We start from the raw sequence: 22,922 nt of genomic DNA, 5'->3' as shown, positions 1-22,922 counted from the left end.
ACGTGAAGCATACAAAGACGGTGTAATTCATCATACACATTATCTGTAAAAACCATGCACAATGTTCACTTCATACATACTAGATTTTCATAAAAAATTTGTATGAGGAAAATGCAAAATGGGCCACTTTCAGGAGTAAATCATACATGGCATATATATATATATATATTATATATAATATATTTATAAATCCTTATAAGGATTTATCCTTATATTTATAAGGATTTACTACTAAGACGGTGGTAAACTCTTATAAGTTCTTTACTGTTCTTTTTCGTATGGGTTGTTCTAGTGTCTCCGAAGGGACCGTCTTACAGCGCCCCTAGAGGTGTGGCAGGTGTATTGCATCGTTTTCAGCAAGCGTTGCGTTGCCATATGGACCTGATATTTTACTGATTGTTGCCCATTTGGACGCGATATATTTTTAAATAACATCTCGTTGCCGTTGTCGTGTGGATGTAGCCTTAGATGTGTGTTTACTAACAGTCCTAAAAGTCCCCTGTGGGGGGTCGGCGACCCGAGAGTGTTTAATACGAAAGACATCTGACAGACAATTTATAACATCTTTCCAGAACTTCCGAATCTTTGGACATTCCCATAAACAGTGAAAAAGGGTTCCCTTGTTATTTAGACATTCAGTGTCTGGAATGTTGCCAGACATATGGTGAAGTTTGACAGGGGTCATGTACGTCCTCATCAACCATTTATATTGGAGGAGCTTAAACCTTGTATTGATTTTGTTTGTGTCTTTAAACAAGCCTTATTCCAATCCATTTCAGTTATGTCTTCTTGTATGTCATCTCTCCAAGGATTTAACCTGGATTTATAATAAATAGAAAGGGGTGGCACGGTGGTGTAGTGGTTAGCGCTGTCGCCTTACAGCAAGAAGGTCCGGGTTCGAGCCCCGTGGCCGGTGAGGGCCTTGCTGTGCGGAGTTTGCATGTTCTCCCCGTGTCCGCGTGGGTTTCCTCCGGGTGCTCTGGTTTCCCCCACAGTCCAAAGACATGCAGGTTAGGTTAACTGGTGACTCTAAATTGACCATAGGTGTGAATGTGAGTGTGAATGGCTGTCTGTGTCTATGTGTCAGCCCTGTGATGACCTGGCGACTTGTCCAGGGTGTACCCCGCCTTTCGCCCGTAGTCAGCTGGGATAGGCTCCAGCTTGCCTGCGACCCTGTAGAAGGATAAAGCGGCTAGAGATAATGAGATGGGAATAAATAGAAAGTAGGTGTTTCCTTCCCATACGCCCAAGGGAGACTTCTTCTATTTTTGATAATGGTGGGACACGCATAATCTGTCTGGATGAAATTTTTCAATTGTAGATATTTAAAAAATGCTTTGGAGGAATTTGATATTTTTCACATAACCGATTGAAGGTAAGCAACACTCCATCCATCTACAAATCTTTCACTCTCTGGTGCCGAGTACTTCTAATAAATATCCACTATCAACTTGGAGCATTTTCATTGGTTTGTAAGAACTGATGAAAGAGACAGAAATACCTGATGATGCTCCTGTAACCAACCAACCAAGCATTAAATCCTGTGTGGAATTAGTTTTTGTTCATGATAAAATAGAAATGGCAAAAAGTCATCATGAGACCTTTGGACCCAAGATCTTGATGCAGTTTGTGCACTCACTCCTCCTGTCCAGTAGGTGGAGCAGTATATCCAGTACACAATCTGTTGCAAATGACCAAGTGGTTCGCAGCCAATGAGCAAACCACATTTTTGATAATTGATTAAACGGTTCTTGATGTGATCTAGAAATCGAAGCTTTAGACTGAGTAAAATGAGAGCTGAGTAAAAATATAATTATTTAGTAATTTCTTTGGCACTGGCTCCTTGTTGTGTGCCATTTTTGTGTGTGTGTGTGTGTGATTTTCTACACACGCTTGATAAAAGTTGATCTTTTTCTGTCTGTGTATTTTTGACCAATGAATGAAACATTTTGGAGTATATTTTCAGCTCTGCACCCTTCAATAACTTTTTTTTTTTTTTTTTTGCTTTTTGTTTTAATCATGTAGTGTGCAGTGTTAAACTAAAGTGAACCAAACCGAAAGTATCTATAGGTGCTTTCCAACTGGAGGAACTTCTTAGCAGTTATTAGAATTGTTAGAGGAAGTGCCCCCTTTTTTTCATGGATCTGCAATGCAGGAACTGAGAGAGATTCTAGTTCTTAGAAAGCCGCTTTGAGGCACAAGAGGAACCGTGAGTGACGCAAGTGGAAGGTGATTAGTCCAGGTACAGGGTTCCCACTGGTGCTTGTCACACTCGTCACTGACAAACATCAGTGACTAAGAGAAAATTAGAAGTCACTGATGTCACAGTGATGAATGTACAGTGGTGCTTGAAAGTTTGTGAGGCCTTTAGAATTTTCTATATTTCTGCATAAATATGACCTAAAACATCAGATTTTCACACAAATCCTTAAAGTAGATAAAGAGAACCCAGTTAAACAAATGAGACAAAAATATTATTTTTGGTCATTTATTTCTTGAGGAAAATGATCCAATATTACATATCTATGAGTGGCAAAAGTATATAAAACTCTAGGATTAGCACTTAACCTTCGCTTTCAGTATCTGGTGTGACCCCCTTGTGCAGCAATAACTGCAACTAAACGTTTCCAGTAACTGTTGATCAGTCCTGCACACCGGCTTGGAGGAATTTTAGCCCATTCCTCTGTCCATAACAGCTTCAACTCTGGGATGTTGGTGGGTTTCCTCACATGAACTGCTCGCTGCAGGTCCTTCCACACGATTTCGATTGGATTAAGATCAGGACTTTGACTTGGCCATTCCAAAACATTAACTTTATTCTTCTTTAACCATTCTTTGGTAGAACGACTTGTGTGCTTAGGGCCGTTGTCTTGCTGCATGACCCACCTTCTCTTGAGATTCAGTTCATGGACAGATGTCCTGACATTTTCCTTTAGAATCCGCTGGTATAATTCAGAATTCATTTGTTCCATCAATCATGGTAGCCATCCTGGCCCAGATGCAGCAAAACAGGCCCAAACTATGATACTACCACCACCATGTTTCACAGATGGGATAAGGTTGTTATGCTGGAATGCAGTGTTTTCCTTTCTCCAAACATAACGCTTCTCATTGAAACCAAAAAGTTCTATTTTGGTCTCATCCGTCCACAAAACATTTTTCCAATAGCCTTCTGGCTTGTCCACGTAATCTTTAGCAAACTGCAGACGAGCAGCAATGTTCTTTTTGGAGAGCAGTGGCTTTCTCCTTGCAACCCTGCCACGCACACCATTTGTTGTTCAGTGTTCTCCTGATGGTGGACTCATGAACATTAACATTAGCCAATGTGCGAGAGGCCATCAGTTGCTTAGAAGTTACCCTGGGGTCCTTTGTGACCTCGCTGACTATTACACACCTTGCTCTTGGAGTGATCTTTGTTGGTTGACCACTCCTGGGGAGGGTAACCGTGGTCTTGAACTTCCTCCATTTGTACACAATCTGTCTGACTGTGGATTGGTGGAGAACAAACTCTTTAGAGATGGTTTTGTAACCTTTTACAGCCTGATGAGCAACAACAACGCTTTTTCTGAGGTCCTCAGAAATCTCCTTTGTTCGTGCCGTGATACACTTCCACAAACGTGTTGTGAAGCTCAGACTCTGATAGATCCCTGTTCTTTAAATAAAACAGGGTGCCCACTCACACCTGATTGTCATCCCATTGATTGAAAACACCTGACTCGAATTAACTACTAATCCTAGAGGTTCACATACTTTTGCCACTCAGATATGTAATATTGGATCATTTTCCTCAATAAATAAATGACCAAGTCTAATATTTTTGTCTCATTTGTTTAACTGGGTTCTCTTTATCTACAGTGGTATGCAAAAGTTTGGGCACCCCTGGCCAAAATTGCTGTTACTGTGAACAGTTAAGCAAGTTGAAGGTGAAATGATCTCCAAAAGGCATAAAGTTAAAGATGACTCATTCCTTTAATATTTTAAGCAAAAACAATTTTTTATTTTCATCTTTTACATTTTCTAAATGACAGAAAAGGAAAAGGGCCTGAAGCAAAAGTTTGGGCACCCTGCATGGTTAGTACCTAGTAACCCCCCCTTTGGCAAGTATCACAGCTTGTAAACACTTTTTGTAGCCAGCTCATAATCTTTCAGTTCTTACCTGGGGGATTTTCACACATTCGTCCTTGCAAAAGGCTTCCAGTTCTACAAGTTTCTTGGGCTGTCTTGCACGCACTGCTCTTTTGAGATCTATCCGCAGATTTTCAATGATGTTTAGGTCAGGGGACTGTGAGCCTGTGCCACTGGCTGCAACACAACCCCAAAGCATGATCGATCCACACCCATGCTTCAGAGTTGGAGAGGTGGTCTTTTCCTGGAATTTGGCACCCTTTTTTCTCCAAACATACCTTTGCACATTGTGGCCAAAAAGTTCTATTTTGATTTCATCAGTCCACAGGACTTGTTTCCAAAATGCATCAGGCTTATTTAGATGTTCATTTGCAAACTTCAGACGCTGAATTTTGTGGCTCGGACGTAGGAAAGGTTTTCTCCTGATGACTCTCCCATGAAGGTCATATTTGTTTAGGTGTCGCTGCATAGTAGAACAGCGCACCACCACTCCAGGGTCTGCTAAATCTTTCTGAAGGTCTTTTGCAGTCAAACAGGGCTTTTTATTTGCCTTTCTAGTAATCCAACGAGCAGTTCTTCAGGGATGAGATTTTTCCGCTTTTTGGTGGAATTCCGCTTTTTTGGACTCAAAAATGTTATTTTTTATATTATTGCCAATCCGTTGAAAGAATTTTTTTATTTATTGGGGGGGGGGTAGGATTTGTTTATCCTGGTGACTGAGACTGAACTCGTCAGTCGATAGATGTAGACCAGTGTTTACATTTCTATTCGAATACCTCCATTTTGATTCCCGCACAATCTCATTTAACGATAGATTGTATGTGAAGTAAAACTTATCTGCTTTATGATTGGTCAAAACATCGACATTAAGGATATAACAGCCAATCAACATTCATCTCATCTCATCTCATCTCATTATCTCTAGCCGCTTTATCCTTCTACAGGGTCGCAGGCAAGCTGGAGCGTATCCCAGCTGACTACGGGCGAAAGGCGGGGTACACCCTGGACAAGTCGCCAGGTCATCACAGGGCTGACACATAGACACAGACAACCATTCACATTCACACCTACAGTCAATTTAGAGTCACCAGTTAACCTAACCTGCATGTCTTTGGACTGTGGGGGAAACCGGAGCACCCGGAGGAAACCCACGCAGACACGGGGAGAACATGCAAACTCCACACAGAAAGGCCCTCGCCGGCCACAGGGCTCGAACCCGGACCTTCTTGCTGTGAGGCCAGCGCTAACCACTACACCACCGTGCTGCCCCAAGGGATGCTAATCTCCCTTAAAAAAAAATCCAGGCCTCAGAAAAACTGGACTGAGCCCACGGTCTGTTCAATAGCTAGAATAGGAACGGCCCTGCAGCGAACTAACGCATGATGTAAAACGCCGTGTCCTTCTGTATTCGGTTGGTTGTTCCAAGATTTTTCTCGACTCTGTTCAATTGCAAATCGAGTTTTGTGTTGAAGTAAAGGCTAAAGAGAGTCCTAATACCTTATTTGAATAATTCCCTGCTAAAATAACCTTTACGCTCAAATGAAAGAGGTTTATTTTTGCTTGACGGTGCACAGGAAGCCCAAAACCAAGTCTTTCTTATTAGAGTCTGGAGTGGAGCCTAAATTTTATATGGAATGGAGAGACCTAGCTGTATCTGTACAAGTATTTGAATTGTGCCAGTTTGGTTGGTATAAACCTGTATTAAGTCCACTAAGAAAAAAATAAAAACAGACGAAGAAAAAGGGAAGAATATTTCTTTGACTTTATTTTTCAAGGAAAAAATGAATATTTTTCAGAACCCAGGGGGAACCCTGCAGATATAAGTGCATGTCGATTATTCGAACGCGAGACAATACGCGAGGCAGCCGCTATTTTTATTTATTTAATTTTTTTTAAACATTCAAACGCTAGCCGTGTAAACAGTTCTTATCTTACCTGTTCGCCTCGTGGCACATAGTGCCTCCACAGGGCATCTCCGTCTTTCCCGGTTTGCTGCTACCACCCTCGGTTCCTCCCACAAGCCCGAGCCCGCCTCTTTCCTTTCTCTCTCAACTGTACATCTCCACATGGTCTTCGGTCGTCGTCTTTTCCTTTTACCTTCTACCTTATTGTGACGTTTGCTATTTTTATCCCGATTTTGGCTTAGGATCATTACGGCCAGTCATTTTCCACCTGCAGCAGTTTACATCCTCACTTGATGGCTTCATACAAGAGTTCTTAACATTATTGCAAAACAACAACAAAAAAACCCCACAGATAAATAGACTGACAGTGAAATCCAGGCTTTATTGAGTGAATTTATATGCGACGAAGGAACTACAGCACGATTTTGATTCATCTAAGTGAAATTAAAAAAATATATATTGTATTTGGCTCTCATTTCCTGCTAATGTCATACTAGTAAGCCAGTTCAGCGTTGAACAAAAAACAGCCCTTGAAGGTATGCAGTTCTCTTCCCAGTGAGTACTCTCTAGAACTGTTGGTTTGGTCCGAAAGCGCATAATTTTGCTCTTCACGTTGGACGAGTAGGTGTGAAAGCACCTGCAGACCCTGCTGTAAATGCGTCTTGATCCCATAGAGTCCAAATATTCTGTCCTGTTCTTGTCATGATGGTTGTCAGTAAAGTACGTTAACATGCCATTCATTCCTCCTGTCCACTAGGTGGAGTATTATAACCAGCACACGGCGCAGTGGCACCCCCTGTCCCCCATGCTGAACAAGAGGTGCAGGCATGGCGCAGCGGCTTTGGGCAGTCAGCTCTACGTGGTGGGCGGCTACGACGGCTCTGGTTTCCTGAGCGGCGCCGAGGTGTACAGCTCCGTAGCCGAGCAGTGGAGCCATCTGGTGGCCATGAACACACGGCGCAGTCGAGTCTCTCTCGTAGCGAACTGCGGCCATCTGTACGCCGTCGGGGGCTACGACGGCCAGTCCAACCTCAGCTCGGTAGAGATGTACGACCCAGAGACCAACCGCTGGACGTTTATGGCGCCCATGGTGTGCCACGAAGGCGGCGTCGGGGTCGGATGTATACCCCTGCACCCAGCTTAGCCAAAAAAAATAATAATCAAACCAAAACAAACAAATTCGAAGTGGAGAACTTCCCTAATGCACTCGTGCAACTTGATGACCTGACGCACGTAGCATCGGAAGGGCTGTACTGTCGTATGTGATGTTACAGAAAACCAACACGCTGTGTACACACGGTATAGCTTTGGCAGGGATGTGGTATAACGTCTTTATTCTGATCACGGTTTGAAATATTAAAAAAAAAAAGTGGGGGGGGACAATTACATACTTTCATATGGGGATCTTTTATAAGGTGGTGTCAAACTGGGTGCTTGTGCAGACAATGGCAGGGTTTGAGAGAGTGATTTTGTGTTTTTAGAGGAAAAAAAAACAGAAAAAGGAAGAATGAGATGATGTCATGGCTGTAAAACAGGCGCTTTGTGGATTCGGGCTCTTCAGTAAAGGGTGTCGTACACCAATTGGGATACAGACCCATTAGGGAAGTGTGTGTGTGAGAGAGAGAGACCTAAAGGGATAAATTCGCCTCATAAGCTGGGAGATATGCAGGATGGTACAAGTTAACCACTGACAAGCAAATGTATGTTATTTGGGAGAATATAATCACACGTTATTTCTAGGGATAAATCACAGGAGCCCGTTTTGATTTTTCTAGCATGGTGTTGTAAACCATTTTATTTGGGATCTGATTTTTTTTTGTGTGTGTGTGTCGCGATGAATGCGGACCAACAGAACCTCGATGTAACTGTGCAAAACATCCACCAGATGTGCCATATTCCATACAGCCATCACACTGGACTACTATCGGGTCAAGCTCTACCACTTCTCTGAGCACTTTGGGCTCTTACTGAAGAGGCCTTGTTGTTTTATTTGGGACACGGTGACACCTCCTGGCAGAGGGGACCGATAACGACGGCCTGTCTTACTCTTACTCTTACCTCCTGAATAGCTCTCCATTCCTCCTCTGCTGTGGATGGAAATCAACGTGTTTAATACCAAAAAGAAGTGGTGTGGAGTTGCCTAACGACCAGCATCGTCAGCGCCGTGTCCGTTATCTGTGGAGTGGCATCGATTCCTGGTGGTGATAGTTAGAATAACGTGTCTAAACAACCAGACTCGGGTTGTGGGGGGGAAAAATATATGTATATATGCGCTTTGTACATTTTTCTTTTCAGCCAGCTGCTTTGTGGAATCACTAGTAACAACTCCTCCTAATTTGGGATTACTGACTGTGAATTTAGAGTATTGGACGTCCGTCATTTCCTTTCCTCTCTTTTTGATGTTGAATTGACTATAGCCTAGATTATGTATTGTAATAACGTTCAGTCATGGTGCAGTATTTTATACTACTTTTTAAATTTTTTTTCTTAATTCCGAGACCACAGTTTGGTTTTTTTTAGTTGTATTTTTTGTGCATATTTTTTATGATGTTGCACATCATAGTTCAGTAATCTATCTTAACGTTAAGAATCAAATTTATAGATGTGTGTGTGTGTGTATAGTGTAATATATATATGAGCAGAGGATCATGATCATACCGTGGCCTAGTGACTCTGTAGTCTTTCTGTGTGTCTGAAAATCTTTAGCTACCTCTGTTTTAAGATGGGAGAGCTTGAGCTTGTGTCGTGCGAGACAGAGACGGCCGCTCTGCTAACACCGTCTCAGTTTCAACCGAAGGATCTCCAAATCAGTGACTGAAATCTTGAGTGTGGAGATTTTTCACATTATGGACATCATTTTGTAAATGTCCTAAATAAATCATGTTTTTTTTTTGTTTGTTTGTTTTTTTAAATGAACAGATTTTGTCTTTTTTTTTTCTTTTCATATATTCATACCAGGACCAAACAAGACTAAGGTGGTGTTTACATTAGACCGTATCCGTCTCGTTTTCGTCGCGGATGCACTGTCCGTTCACATTAAAACGCCGGGAAACGACTCCACAGGCGGAACAACTTGAATCCGCCAGGGCCCACGTATTCAATCCATTACGTATCTGATCCGGTGCTGTGTAAACATTGAGATACAAGGAAACGCAGTGCTGAGCTCTAGCTGGCGTCATCATTGGACAACGTCACTGTGACATCCACCTTCCTGATTCGCTGGCGTTGGTCATGCCACGTTGGTCATGTGACGCGACTGCTGAAAAACGGCGCGGACTTTCACTTCCTGCTATTTGTCCCGAATCACTGCTCGTGCGCTTCACTCGCGCGCTCTGTGAGCTGCGCAGGGCCGGAGTGCGCACCCTCCAGAGGGCACTCGCTGTTCAGGGCGGAGTGATTTGGAGCGCAGGATGCCTGCGGAGCCGAGCGTATCCGTGTATTGGCGTTGCTGTGTGCACACGAATCGTTTTAAAAATGTTAATCTGATGATCCGCTGATACGGTCTAATGTAAACACCACCTAAATTATAAAGCGTGGATGGATAACAGAAGCTACGCAACGTAAGATTTTGAAATCGCGCGCGCTCTGTTAGGAAAAAAATGCTTTTCCATAAGCAACATGGGTTGTGCTGTGGATGTAACACAACAGCTGTGAGTGCACACATTCAAAGAGAATTCAGGGCTGTGTCCCAAACCGCATCATGTGCATTAAGTAGTAATGAGACAAACTATGTAGTACTGTGCAGTTTGGGACCATAAGAGTGCAGTCAGAACACTGACTTTTTTTTTGTTTTCCCCTCCCGCAGGTGACACTGAGACAGCCGATCAGTAATCACTAGGGTCATGTCACGTCCATAAACTGTATAAAATCAAGTTCAGTGATTTTATCAGCAGCATTATTTGAATACGATCAGTTGATGTTAGAATAGAAGGAGGCAGTTCTTCTGGGGAATGCACACACCCACGGCTATACACTACCGTTCAAAAGTTTGGGGTCACCCAGACAATTTTGTGTTTTCCATGAAAAGTCACACTTTTATTTACCACCATAAGTTGTAAAATGAATAGAAAATCTAGTCGAGACGTTTTTCTGGCCATTTTGAGCATTTAATCGACCCCACAAATGTGATGCTCCAGAAACTCAATCTGCTCAAAGGAAGGTCAGTTTTATAGCTTCTCTAAAGAGCTCAACTGTTTTCAGCTGTGCTAACATGATTGTACAAGGGTTTTCTAATCATCCATTAGCCTTCTGAGGCAATGAGCAAACACATTGTACCATTAGAACACTGGAGTGAGAGTTGCTGGAAATGGGCCTCTATACACCTATGGAGATATTGCACCAAAAACCAGACATTTGCAGCTAGAATAGTCATTTAGCACATTAGCAATGTATAGAGTGGATTTCTGATTAGTTTAAAGTGATCTTCATTGAAAAGAACAGTGCTTTTCTTTCAAAAATAAGGACATTTCAAAGTGACCCCAAACTTTTGAACGGTAGTGTACGTAGAATCCATGTTTCAGTTTTCTGAAAGGATTAAATTTGTTTCGTTTTAATTGTTTGCCGAAAACAAACCGCATCACGGCCTGCAAAAACTCGCCATCCGACTTGCGGAAGCATATTGAGGGATATAAAAGTTTTATACCAAGAGAAAGCTTGGAATGAAGTTGTCTGTGCTTTTAGAGCTAGCGATAATGTTGCAATAGTGACAGTCTGGTTAGTCACATGACTTTCGCCAAGTTGCCATCGCCTTGTCCACGGCTAACATTAACATATAGCTAGTTAACTTGGACATTGTTAGTTAGCATGTAAAAACGGAGTTCCGCTAACATGAATAATGTTAACTTATCGGAAATCCTTTCAGAAATGTTTTAGTATGATCTTGCCAAATAAATAGAATGTAGAAATCTGCGCTTTATCTGTTTAAAGGTGTTTATTCGACAGGTTCTACAAGCTAGTCAGTAAATCCAGTAGGTTGCTTCAGAGGCATTAGGTATCGCAAGTGTTGTGGCAATAATACAATGAAAAGTCGTGTAGGGCACAATACTTGCGAAAATCCACGTCGGAAGCTTTCAAAAAATAAAGGAAAAATTCCCAGTGCGAGATCAAATCTTGACGAATCTGTCACTGGTCAATCCTGAGAACCACAATGATGTGAAACCAGAGCAGATTTTGACTTTGGCAGAGAGATTTCCAAATGTAATGAAGGCAGATGCCAGAGAACAACTCCATTTAGAAGTCCTGGATTATGTTTCATCTAACCTGGAAGCACTGGTGCCAAATTACAAGAATTTACCAGTTGATGAGTTCTGGGGGAAGCTGTCCAAAGTCACATCTGTGAGCTCAGGGCAGTTGAGATTCAGGGAGCTCGGTCAGCTGATGAAGCTGCTATTGGTGCTGCCAAATTCTAACTGTGATGTGGAAAGGGCATTCTGCATGGTGCGTCACATCAAGACAGAATTTAGGAGTCTGACGTCTCACCAAACACTTGTGAATCTGACGTCTTGCAAGATTAACAAGTTTATTGACACAGAGTGCTACGAGGTGGAGGTGTCTGGAAAATTGCTCAAATCTGCAAAGCAAGCAGCCTCTAAATTCAATGAAAGCTTGGAAAAGGAACAGGCATAGAACGTAGGAAAGGAAAGAGCCCTTTAGGCCGAGGCCTACATGTACAATTGCATTCATTGTCATTCATGCAATTCATTCATTGTTCTGTTATATTCATCTGTGTTTTGGTATTTAAGTAAAGCAATGTTCTGTGGTGAAATATCCATCCATCCAGGTCATCTTTCCTTATTTATGGGGGGCGGGGTGTCCAGATTCAATCAGTAAGGAGCTTAATATATGGCACATTGTAGTTATCATAGTTTATAGGTTGGGGGCAGCTGAGTCCCCAAGTCAGGGTCTCAACTATGAATCTGAGTGAATTCAGGTATTCATCTCCAAAAGGCCACCCCAAAATCCACCAGAATCCAGGAAATCACATAACCAAATCCAAAATTTTCTGGGGGAGTACCCCCATACCAGCAGCATGGTCGTGTAGTGGTTAGCAATGTCGCCTCACAGCAAGAAGGTCCTGGGTTCAAGCTTAGTGGCGGCGAGGGCCTTTCTGTGTGGAGTTTGCATGTTGTCCCCGTGTCTGCGTGGGTTTCCTCCGGGTGCTCCGGTTTCCCCCACAGTCCAAAGACGTGGTTAGGTTAATTGGTGGCTCTAAATTGACCATGAGTGTGAATGGTTGTCTGTGTCTATGTGGCCCTGCCATAACCTGGTGACTTGTCCAGGGTGTACCCCGCCTCTCGCCCATAGCCAGCTGGGATAGGCTCCAGTTTGCCTGTGACCCTGTAGAACCACATAAGCGGCTACAGATAACGGATGGATGGAGTACCCCCATACCCCCCCCCCCCCCCCCCAAAAAAAAATTCCCCGGGGGGCGGGGATGTCTGTAAATTGTACCTTGCAAGACAGAAATGTGCTCCTACTGTCGCCCTATTTCTGACAGTGTACCCGGTTAAAGAGTAAAACTTCATGGTTGGTGCACTGGTATATCTCTGTTGATTCATGTCTATCTGTATCCAAGATGGATCTGTCCAGCTATAAGGCCAAAAGACCACTCAGTTGCGCTAGCAACTGTGAGAAACACAGTTGCTTGTTTCTGATGTGTGCATTTTATGATCTGATCTATATTCTCTAACCTGTCAAAACATTATCTTTGAACCATATACAGTATAGCCAAAACCACAGAGCATTATATACCCCATAAGATGGGCATTGAGGGTAAAGAGATGCCCCAGATAATTCATTCTCAACCATTCATCCATTATCTGTAGCCGCTTATCCTGTTCTACAGGGTCGCAGGCAAGCTGGAGCCTATCCCAGCTGACTATGGGCGAGAGGCAGGGTACACCCTGGACAAGTCGCCAGGTCATCGCAGAGCTGACACATAGACACAGACAACCATTCACACCTACGGTCAATTTAGAGCCACCAATTAACCTAACCTGCATGTCTTTGTACTGTGGGGGAAACCCATGCAGACACAGGGAGAACATCCAAACTCCACACAGAAAGGCCATCGTCGGCCTCTGGGCTCGAACCCAGGACCTTCTTGCTGTGAGACGACAATGCTAACCACTACACCACCCTGCCGCCCCCTTCTCAACCAGTAGAACAGAATTTAAAATATGAAGTTCACAGCGATAAATCATTTGACATTTAGCATCTACCATTTATTAGTTTCCCACCAAATTAGAGAACAAATAAACACCTTATTTGGTCAGAAAAAAACAAACATGCATGCAAACATTTAATCTCTTTTTCACTCCTAGTGTAGTATAAGACTCTTTTACTCACTCACGTTCTTGTACTGATTGGCTGCAGCTACTTCCGGTCACCATGTAGCAGACTTCTTACATGCCTGAAGTTCGGGACGCGATAACTTTTTGTCATATATGCTCCCTTATGATATAGTATGTGCACACATTTCTACCCTGATTCAATAATAATGATTTCATTTTGGATAGAAGATCGTGTGCTCTGTAGCTTTAAATGCAAAAGATTCTGGGTAAAGAGTATTTTCCAATTTACAGCACCCTCCACAATTATTGGCACCCCTTGTAAAGTCGAGTAAAAAGGTTTAGGAAAAAAATTCACCTTTTGCTGAAGTCGCTCCATCTCGTACTGGAAAAATGAGAACTTCAGCCTTTAATTGAAAGAAATTTATTCAGAGAAAAACTTATAATCATAGAGGGCACTGTATGGGGAAGGAAAATAATGAGTATTTTCTGATAAACCAAAACATAAGGTGACTATGGCGTCGAAGAAAGATCATCTTGGTCTCCAGATCTGATTTGAAGAAGGCAGAATTAGAACAGCGAGATCAGGAAAATTCAGAGAAGTAAACAACTTGGAGCATCCAAAGAGGTGGGGCAATTCTCAAGGTCATTGTTCAAACTGTTCGATATGGAAGCTGAATACGGCCGTGCTTGAAATGATTTTTTTTCCGAGTTGTTTTCTCATGATAACAAGAACATGATTGCATTATATTGCTCGTTTTCTCATGATGAGTTAATTATTTGTAATTATCATGAATTAGCTCAATAAGTTTGGAGCCTGTGGAGGACGGCCCCATATGGACAGTTGAAAGTCACACCTGGAGGACGCTCTGGACACTTACATTAATGCTTTTGTGGCTGAGGACTACAGTTAGCTTGCTAACTTTGGGACTGCAGTTGTCATGAACAGTTTTGCACTCAAGTTTCCATCAATGAAACTGTCTTCATGTTAAAACTGTTAATGTTATAGTCATGTTGTCTGTTGTTGTCCAGGTGAGGATGGGTTCCCTTTTGAGTCTGGTTCCTCTTGAGGTTTCTTCCTTGTGTTGTCTGGGGGAGTTTTTCCTTGCCACCGTCACCACGGGCTTGCTCATTGGGAATAGGTTAGGGATAAAATTGGCTCATGTCTTGAGTCATTCAGATTCTGTAAAGCTGCTTTGCGACAATGTCTGTCTGTTAAAAGCGCTATACAAATAAACTTGACTTGACAAGTTGTTTATGTTGCTCAGTTGTCTGCAATGGAACACAGAAAGAATGCTTTCCCTTATTATCACATTTGTTATTTTTCCAACAACTGTTTTGTACATCCGGCTACATCACAGTGTCTGGAGCAGCGAGCCAATCAAGATACGGGAAACCCATCAACAATTCTGTGTCATGCTGACCTTTGACTCTGCCCACAAAATGGAAATATGGCTGCACCCTGAAGAGGAACTTGAGTGAGCGGGAATACAAAAGAACTTAAAAGCACTGTGACACAGTCTGACAAAACAGGGTAGTCAAAACACATCTCATCTCATTATCTCTAGCCGCTTTATCCTGTTCTACAGGGTCGCAGGCAAGCTGGAGCCTATCCCAGCTGACTACGGACGAAAGGCGGGGTACACCCTGGACAAGTCGCCAGGTCATCACAGGGCTGACACATAGACACAGACAACCATTCACACTCACATTCACACCTACGCTCAATTTAGAGTCACCAGTTAACCTAACCTGCATGTCTTTGGACTGTGAGGGAAACCGGAGCACCCGGAGGAAACCCACGCGGACACGGGGAGAACACGCAAACTCCACACAGAAAGGCCCTCGCCGGCCACGGGGCTTGAACCCGGACCTTCTTGCTTCTTGCGACATTTGTGCAAAATATGTAATATTTCGAGCCTATGTGTATTTTTCACTGTGGGTACCCTTTAATCAATGTGAGTTTATGACCCACGCTTACTGGGAAATCCTCATTCAGGGATTCAGCGGATTACCTGCGTAGGGTAGGAATGTGCTGATCCGACCATTTACATGATTTCATAGCCATTTGGTCTGTCAGGAATGGAAAAAATACATTTAAAACACTACATAAAACTAAATGAATAATAAAATTATAATTAAAGAAGAATAATTAATAAATAACATAAAAAATGCACTTTATTTCAAGATAACGAGAAAAATTCACTTGTTATCGTGAGAAAACGGCATGAAAAAATGACCGCAAGAAGGGCCGTTCTTAGCTTCCGTAATTAAAGGCATCACTGGTGGTGGACTCAATTTGCTATGATTTTTGGTTTGGTACATGCAGTTTGAGCCACTGCTGCGGAATCCACCCACCCCACAACTGAAAACACCCAAAACATGGTGTTATATTATGGTCAAGGCTAGAATGTGAGAGAGAGAGAGAAAGGAAAAAAAAGAGTCACGATGACAGAACTAGAATGGTATTTTCCTACTCCAACAAAGCTCAAAACTGGCCTTTCCTCACCGTACCTGGTAACCCTAATGAACACAACTCAAACCTGACACATTAAATACCATCCTGTGTTTAGTTTTGACACTATGCAGACTTTTGCACATATCGTACATAGTGTTTAGTGTTTAAGGAACATGTGATATGGTCCAGAACAGTATCTACAGTCATGTGAAAGAGAAAGTACACCCTCTTCCAGTTACATGGTTTTACCAATCAAGACATGACATAAAAAGTCATCTGATCCTTACCAGGTCCTAAAATTATGCAAATCTAACCTCAGGTGTAAAGCAACACACAACAGATTCCACCGTGTCATTATTTATTTAACAAAAATTAAGTGAAAATGCGGAATCTGTGTGTGAAAAAGTAAGTGCACTCCATGATTCAATAACTTGTATAACCACCTTTTGCAGCAATAACTTGAAGCAATCATTTTCTGTATGATTTAGTCAGTCTCTCACATCATTGTGGAGGAATTTTGTCCCACTCTTCTTTACAACATTTGCTTCAGTTCATTCATGTTTGAAGGCATTTGTTTATGCACGGCTCTCTTAAGGTCCTGCCACAGCATTTCAATTGGGTTGAAGTCTGGACTTTGACTTGGCCATTCCAACACCTTGATTCTTTTCTTTTTCAACCATTCTGCTGTAGATTTGCTGATGTGCTTGGGATCACATTTGCCTCTAGAATACTTTGGTATACTTGTGCATCTCAAAAAATTAGAATATTGTGAAAAAGTTCAATATTTTCCATCAGTTATTTAAGAAAGTGAAAATGTTATATATTATAGACTCATTACACATAAACTAAAATGCTTCAAGCATTTTTCTATTTTAATTTTAATCAGTATGGCATACAGTACAAAACCAAAAACAAAACATCTCAAAATATTAGAATATTTCATTTCGAGTTTGAGTAAAACAGTATGAACACAGTGTATCTCTCGGTCTAGTTCAGTACACACAACCACAATCATGGGGAAGACTGCTGACTTGACTGTTGTCCAGAAGATGATCACTGATGCCCTCCACAAGGAAGGTAAGCCACAAAAGGTCATTGCTGAAAAGGGTGGCTGGAAAAGGTGCGCAAGCAACAGGGATGGCCGCAGTCTTGAGAGGATTGTCAAGAAAAGTTGATTCAAGAACTTGGGAGAGCTTCACAAGGAGTGGACTGAGGCTGGTGTCAGTGTATCAAGACCCATCACGAACAGACATCTTCAAGAAAGGGGATACAACTTTCGCATTCCTAATATCAAGCTACTCCTGAGCCAGAGACAATGTCAGAAGTGTCTTATCTGGGCTAAGGAGAGAAAGAAATGGACTGTTGCTCAGTGGTCCAAAGTCCTCTTTTCAGATGAAAGTACATTTTGCATTTAATTTGGAAATCACGGTTCTAGAGTCTGGAGGAAGAGTGGAGAGGCACAGAATCCAAGGTGTTTGAAGCCCAGTGTGAAGTTTCCACAGTCTGTGATGATTTGGGGTGCCATGTCATCTGCTGGTGTTGGTCCACTGTATTTTATCAAGTCCAAAGTCAACACAGCCATCTACCAGGAGATTTTAGAGCACTTCATGCTTCCATCTGCTGACGAGCTTTTTGGAGATGCTGATTTCCTTTTCCAGCAGGACTTAGCACCTACCCACAGTGCCAAAACTACTACCAAATGGTTTGCTGACCATGATATTACTGTGTTTGATTGGCCAGCCAACTTGCCTGACCTGAACCCCACAGAGAATCTATGGGGTATTGTCAAGAGGAAGATGAGAAACACCCGACCCAAAAATACAGATACGCTGAAGGCCACTATCAAAGCAACCTGGGCTTCAGTAACACCTCAGCAGTGCCACAGACTGATCACCTCCATGCCACACCACATTGATACAGTAATTCATGGTAAAGGAGCCCCAACCAAGTATTGAGTGTATAAATGAATATACTTTTCAGAAGTTGGACATTTCTGTATTGTACATCCTTTTTTGATTGATCTTAGGGAATATTCTAATAATTTGAGATACTGGATTTCTTTTTTCATGAGCTATAAGCCATAATCATCAAAATTAAAACAAAAAAGGCTTTAAATATTTCACTTTATATGTAATGAGTTTACATGTAATGTAAACTTTTACATGTAATGAGTTTACCTTTTTGAATTAAATTATGAAAAAAAGGAACTTTTTCATGGTATTCTAATTTTTTGAGATGCACTAGTATACAGAGGAGTTCATGGTTGACTCAATGACTCCAAGGTGCCCAGGCCCTGTGGCTGCAAAACAAACCCAAATCATCACCCCTCCACCACCGTGCTTGATGGTTGGTATGAGGTGTTTGTGCCGATATGCTGTGTTTGGTTTTTGCCAAACGTGGTGCTGTGCATTATGGCCAAACATTTCTGCTTTGGTCTCATCTGTCCAAAGGACATTGCTCCAGAAGGCTTGTGGCTTGTTCAGATGCATCTTTGCAAACCTAAGCCGTGCTGCCATGTTCTTTTTAGATAGAAGAAGCTTTCTTCTGGCAACCCTTCCAAACAAGCCATACTTGCGCAGTCTTTTTCTAATTGTACTGTCATGAACTTTAACATTTAACATGCTAACTGTAGCCTGTAGAGTCCCAGATGTAATTCTTTTTTTTTTTCTTTTTTTTAACATTTTATCTGAGCATTGCACGGTCTGACCTTGGAGTAAATTTGCTGGGACGTCCACTCCTGGGAAAATTGGCAACTGTCTTGAATGTTTTCCACTTCTGAATAATCTTTCACAGTAGAATGATGGATTTCAGATTGTTTGGAAATGGCCTTATAACCCGTCCCAGACTAATGTGCAGCAACAATTGCTTCTCTAAGCTCATCGCTGATGTCTTTCCTCCTTGGCATTGCGTTAACATACATCTGAGTGCTCCAGACCAGCAAACTGCCAAAACTTCTGCTTTTTAAGAGGCGGCCACACTTGCTGATGATCAATTAATCAAATTAATTTGATCAGTAACACCTGGCTGCTAATTGCCTTCATAATTTCTATGGAAGTAGGAAGGGTGTCATTAATTTTTTGCACACTGCTATTGCATTTTTGGCTTACTTTGTGTTAAATAAATGACGACAGGGTGAATATGTCATGTGTTATTGGTCATCTGAGGTTGTATTTGCCTAATTTTAAGACCTGGTAAGGACCAGACAATTTTTTGTTATGTCCTGACACTTAAAACCTAGACTTGAAAGAAGGTGTACTTTCTTTTTCACACGGCTGTATGTGGATCAGCCACGGGACATGATATCCATCTGAGATTGGACAGGGTGCTTACGGTTTACGGTCATGTAGCACCAAAGTCTTTTCACACAAGCCATTTAGCACAAATCCAAAGTCCTATCTAAAACAATCGGATAGATGGCGAAGATTTTTAAGCTCAACAAATTATGTCTTGTGTTGTTAAATTGTTTGGAGGGAGGATTGGTGACTAACTAAGGTGACCATCTGTCTGGTTCTAGGTCGGACGGTCCAGTTTTGAAATAACACATCCGTCTCCTGGTGCAGTTTTGAGCCGGACACTCATTTGTCCTCCTTTTGAGATCATCTCAATTTTATACTTTCTCTAATGGTATAAAATGAATGAATGAATGAATGAATTGGCCTGAACAAAAAATAAATGAGTAATGGTATAAATACATAGGTTTTGTCTAATTGTACACTCCATAAAGACTTTTGATTTTACAAATCTTTAGATGGTGTCAAATATTTGAAATTTGATTGGTCAATAGCTGAACGTAACCAAGTAAGTCATGTGGCTTGAGGTCACGCCAGGTCAGAGACAGTTTGGCCAGCTACAGACCCAGTTTTGCGAAGATCAATTTATTGCAGAAAGGATAACTTGCCGTACATTGTCGTTGTGATGTGGATGTACACTACCGTTCAAAAGTTTGGGGTCACCCAGACAATTTTGTGTTTTCCATGAAAAGTCACACTTTTATTTACCACCATAAGTTGTAAAATGAATCGAAAATATAGTCGAGACATTTTTCTGGCCATTTTGAGCATTTAATCGACCCCACAAATGTGATGCTCCAGAAACTCAATCTGCTCAAAGGAAGGTCAGTTTTATAGCTTCTCTAAAGAGCTCAACTGTTTTCAGCTGCGCTAACATGATTGTACAAGGGTTTTCTAATCCTCCATTAGCCTTCTGAGGCAATGAGCAAACACATTGTACCATTAGAACACTGGAGTGAGAGTTGCTGGAAATGGGCCTCTATACACCTATGGAGATATTGCACCAAAAACCAGACATTTGCAGCTAGAATAGTCATTTACCACATTAGCAATGTATAGAGTGGATTTCTGATTAGTTTAAAGTGATCTTCATTGAAAAGAACAGTGCTTTTCTTTCAAAAATAAGGACATTTCAAAGTGACCCCAAACTTTTGAACGGTAGTGTAAGTAGCAAAGGGAAAGGCACAATCGAGCGACATGCTGCACAGACAAGGACAAAGGCAAGTCAGAGCACAGGTGCCCCTTCATTTTTATAATTTTTCCGTGAAGGACACTTTAATCATCTAAAGATGACAAAATAAACCTCATTCATGGTAAGTGCACCAGAGTCTCATTATGTGTTATGGGTTTGGGATTACTTTCTGTTTTTGTCTTTGCTTCACTGAATTTTGCAATGTGTCCTCCTTTTTGGTGTTATGGAAATGGCCATACTGTGACTAACATGCGAGCTACATCAAACACGGCGAAATACAATCACAACTTCTATAAAAATCCATCAAACATCTGTAAACATGATCAGTAGGTATTTAAAATAAAGATTAAATGTTCTTATAACTTGTGTGAAATAACTCTGGATTTGTGTTAAATGACTAGATACTGTGCTTACAGTCAACTCTTTAAAAAAAAATTATTTGTTAGAGGTCTCATTTGCATATTTCAGTCTTCTATGATATAGATCAGTGTTTCGCAAAGTGTGGTCCGCGAGGTGATCTTGTTTTCGAGATAAGCTAGCGTATGCTTTGTAACATTATTAGAAAGTTAAATTTATCCAATCTTGTTTTTCACGGCAATCAAACGGGCCTGTAATTTCATCATTATTATTATTTAAAAAGCGTTCTGCATCTGAATTTGCACCATATAAAACTTGTAGTGCGCACGTGCTTTTATTCCACCTCTCGTCTCTAGGCAACAGTCACCTCACAAATCTCTGCCTCGCAGGCAAACAGGAAGGCAGACCTGAAAACAAGCAAACGAAAATTCTGAACATATAATAGGCTAATCCTAACTAGTTTGTGTTCGTGGCGATTTTTTTAATTTACTGAAAGTGAAACAACAAGGATGGAGAAGTGGCTGACAGGTTCAGTTAAGAGGAAAAAACCTGACACTACCAACACAGGCATCAATACATAGTTTTCACTGACGTCACAGCATTCCGGGGAACGCCCTCCAGCCGCCATTTTGTGGGGCAAACAAAACGGACCATCGCCATTACCGGCTATGTTATCTCGGACGAATTTATGAAGTTATATAGTCAGTTTTCTAAAATAAAGATCAATGTCGGCAAAATCAAGCAAACAGAAGTACAGTGGTGCTTGAAAGTTTGTGAACCCTTTAGAATTTTCTATATTTCTGTATAAATATGACCTAAAACATCATCAGATTTTCACACAAGTCCTAAAAGTAGATAAAGAGAACCCAATTAAATAAATGAGACAAAAATATTATACTTGGTCATTTATTTATTGAGGAAAATGAGCCAATATTACATATCTGTGAGGGGCAAAAGTATGTGAACCTTTGCTTTCAGTATCTGGTGTGACCCCCTTGTGCAGCAATAACTGCAACTAAACGTTTCCGGTAACTGTTGATCAGTCCTGCACACCGGCTTGGAGGAACTTTAGCCCATTCCTCTGTACAGAACAGCTTCAACTCTGGGATGTTGGTGGGTTTCCTCACATGAACTGCTCGCTTCAGGTCCTTCCACAACATTTCGATTGGATTAAGGTCAGGACTTTGACTTGGCCATTCCAAAACATTAACTTTATTCTTCTTTAACCATTCTTTGGTAGAACGACTTGTGTGCTTAGGGTCGTTGTCTTGCTGCATGACCCATCTTCTCTTGAGATTCAGTTCATGGACAGATGCCCTGACATTTTCCTTTAGAATTCGCTGGTATAATTCAGAATTCATTGTTCCGTCAATGATGGCAAGCCGTCCTGGCTCAGCTGCAGCAAAACAGGCCCAAACCATGATACTACCACCACCATGTTTCACAGATGGGATAAGGTTCTTCTGCTGGAATGCAGTGTTTTCCTTTCTCCAAACATAACACTTCTCATTTAAACCAAAAAGTTCTGTTTTGGTCTCATCCATCCACAAAACATTTTTCCAATAGCCTTCTGGCTTGTCCACATGATCTTTAGCAAACTGCAGACGAGCAGCAATGTTCTTTTTGGGGAGCAGTGGCTTTCTCCTTGCAACCCTGCCATGCACACCATTGTTGTTCAGTGTTCTCCTGATGGTGGACTCATGAACATTAACATTAGCCAATGTGAGAGAGGCCTTCACAATGGTCTTGAATTTCCTCCATTTGTACACAGTCTCTCTGACTGTGGATTGGTGGAGTCCAAACTCTTTAGAGATGCTTTTATAACCTTTTTCAGCCTGATGAGCATCAACAACACTTTTTTCTGAGGTCCTCAGAAATCTCCTTTGTTCGTGCCATAATACACTTCCACAAACATGTTGTGAAGATCAGACTTTGATAGATCCCTGTTCTTTAAATAAAACAGGGTGCCCACTCACTCCTCATTGTCATCCCATTGATTGAAAACACCTGACTTTAATTTCACCTTCAAATTAACTGCTAATCCTAGAGGTTCACATACTTTTGCCACTCACAGATATGTAACACTGGATGATTTTCCTCAATAAATAAATGACCAAGTATTCTATTTTTGTCTCGTTTGTTTAACTGGGTTCTCTTTATCTACTTTTAGGACTTGTGTGAAAATCTGATGATGTTTTAGGTCATATTTATGCAGAAATATAGAAAATTCTAAAGGGTTCACAAACTTTCAAGCACCACTGTATATAGATACATTAGACGACATCTCACGACAACGGTATGCAGCCA

General features: G+C 41.6%; 1 protein-coding gene across 1 annotated transcript in view; it reads left to right on the top strand.

The window, feature by feature from the left end:
• klhl18 (kelch-like family member 18) overlaps nt 1-8,925 on the top strand; it is a 71,822-nt gene extending 62,897 nt beyond the window's left edge. The window contains exon 10 of the mRNA XM_060931590.1: nt 6,787-8,925. Coding sequence (XP_060787573.1) covers nt 6,787-7,173 — 387 coding nt within the window. The 3' untranslated portion in view covers nt 7,174-8,925. The remainder of the gene's footprint in view (nt 1-6,786) is intronic.
• The last annotated feature ends 13,997 nt before the right edge of the window (nt 8,926-22,922 follow it).

Source organism: Neoarius graeffei, chromosome 1, assembly GCF_027579695.1.
Source record: "Neoarius graeffei isolate fNeoGra1 chromosome 1, fNeoGra1.pri, whole genome shotgun sequence".
In the NCBI taxonomy this organism is placed as follows: domain Eukaryota; kingdom Metazoa; phylum Chordata; class Actinopteri; order Siluriformes; family Ariidae; genus Neoarius; species Neoarius graeffei.
The sequence above is the reverse complement of the archived record's forward strand: the minus strand, read 5'-3'. Positions and strand labels throughout refer to the sequence as shown.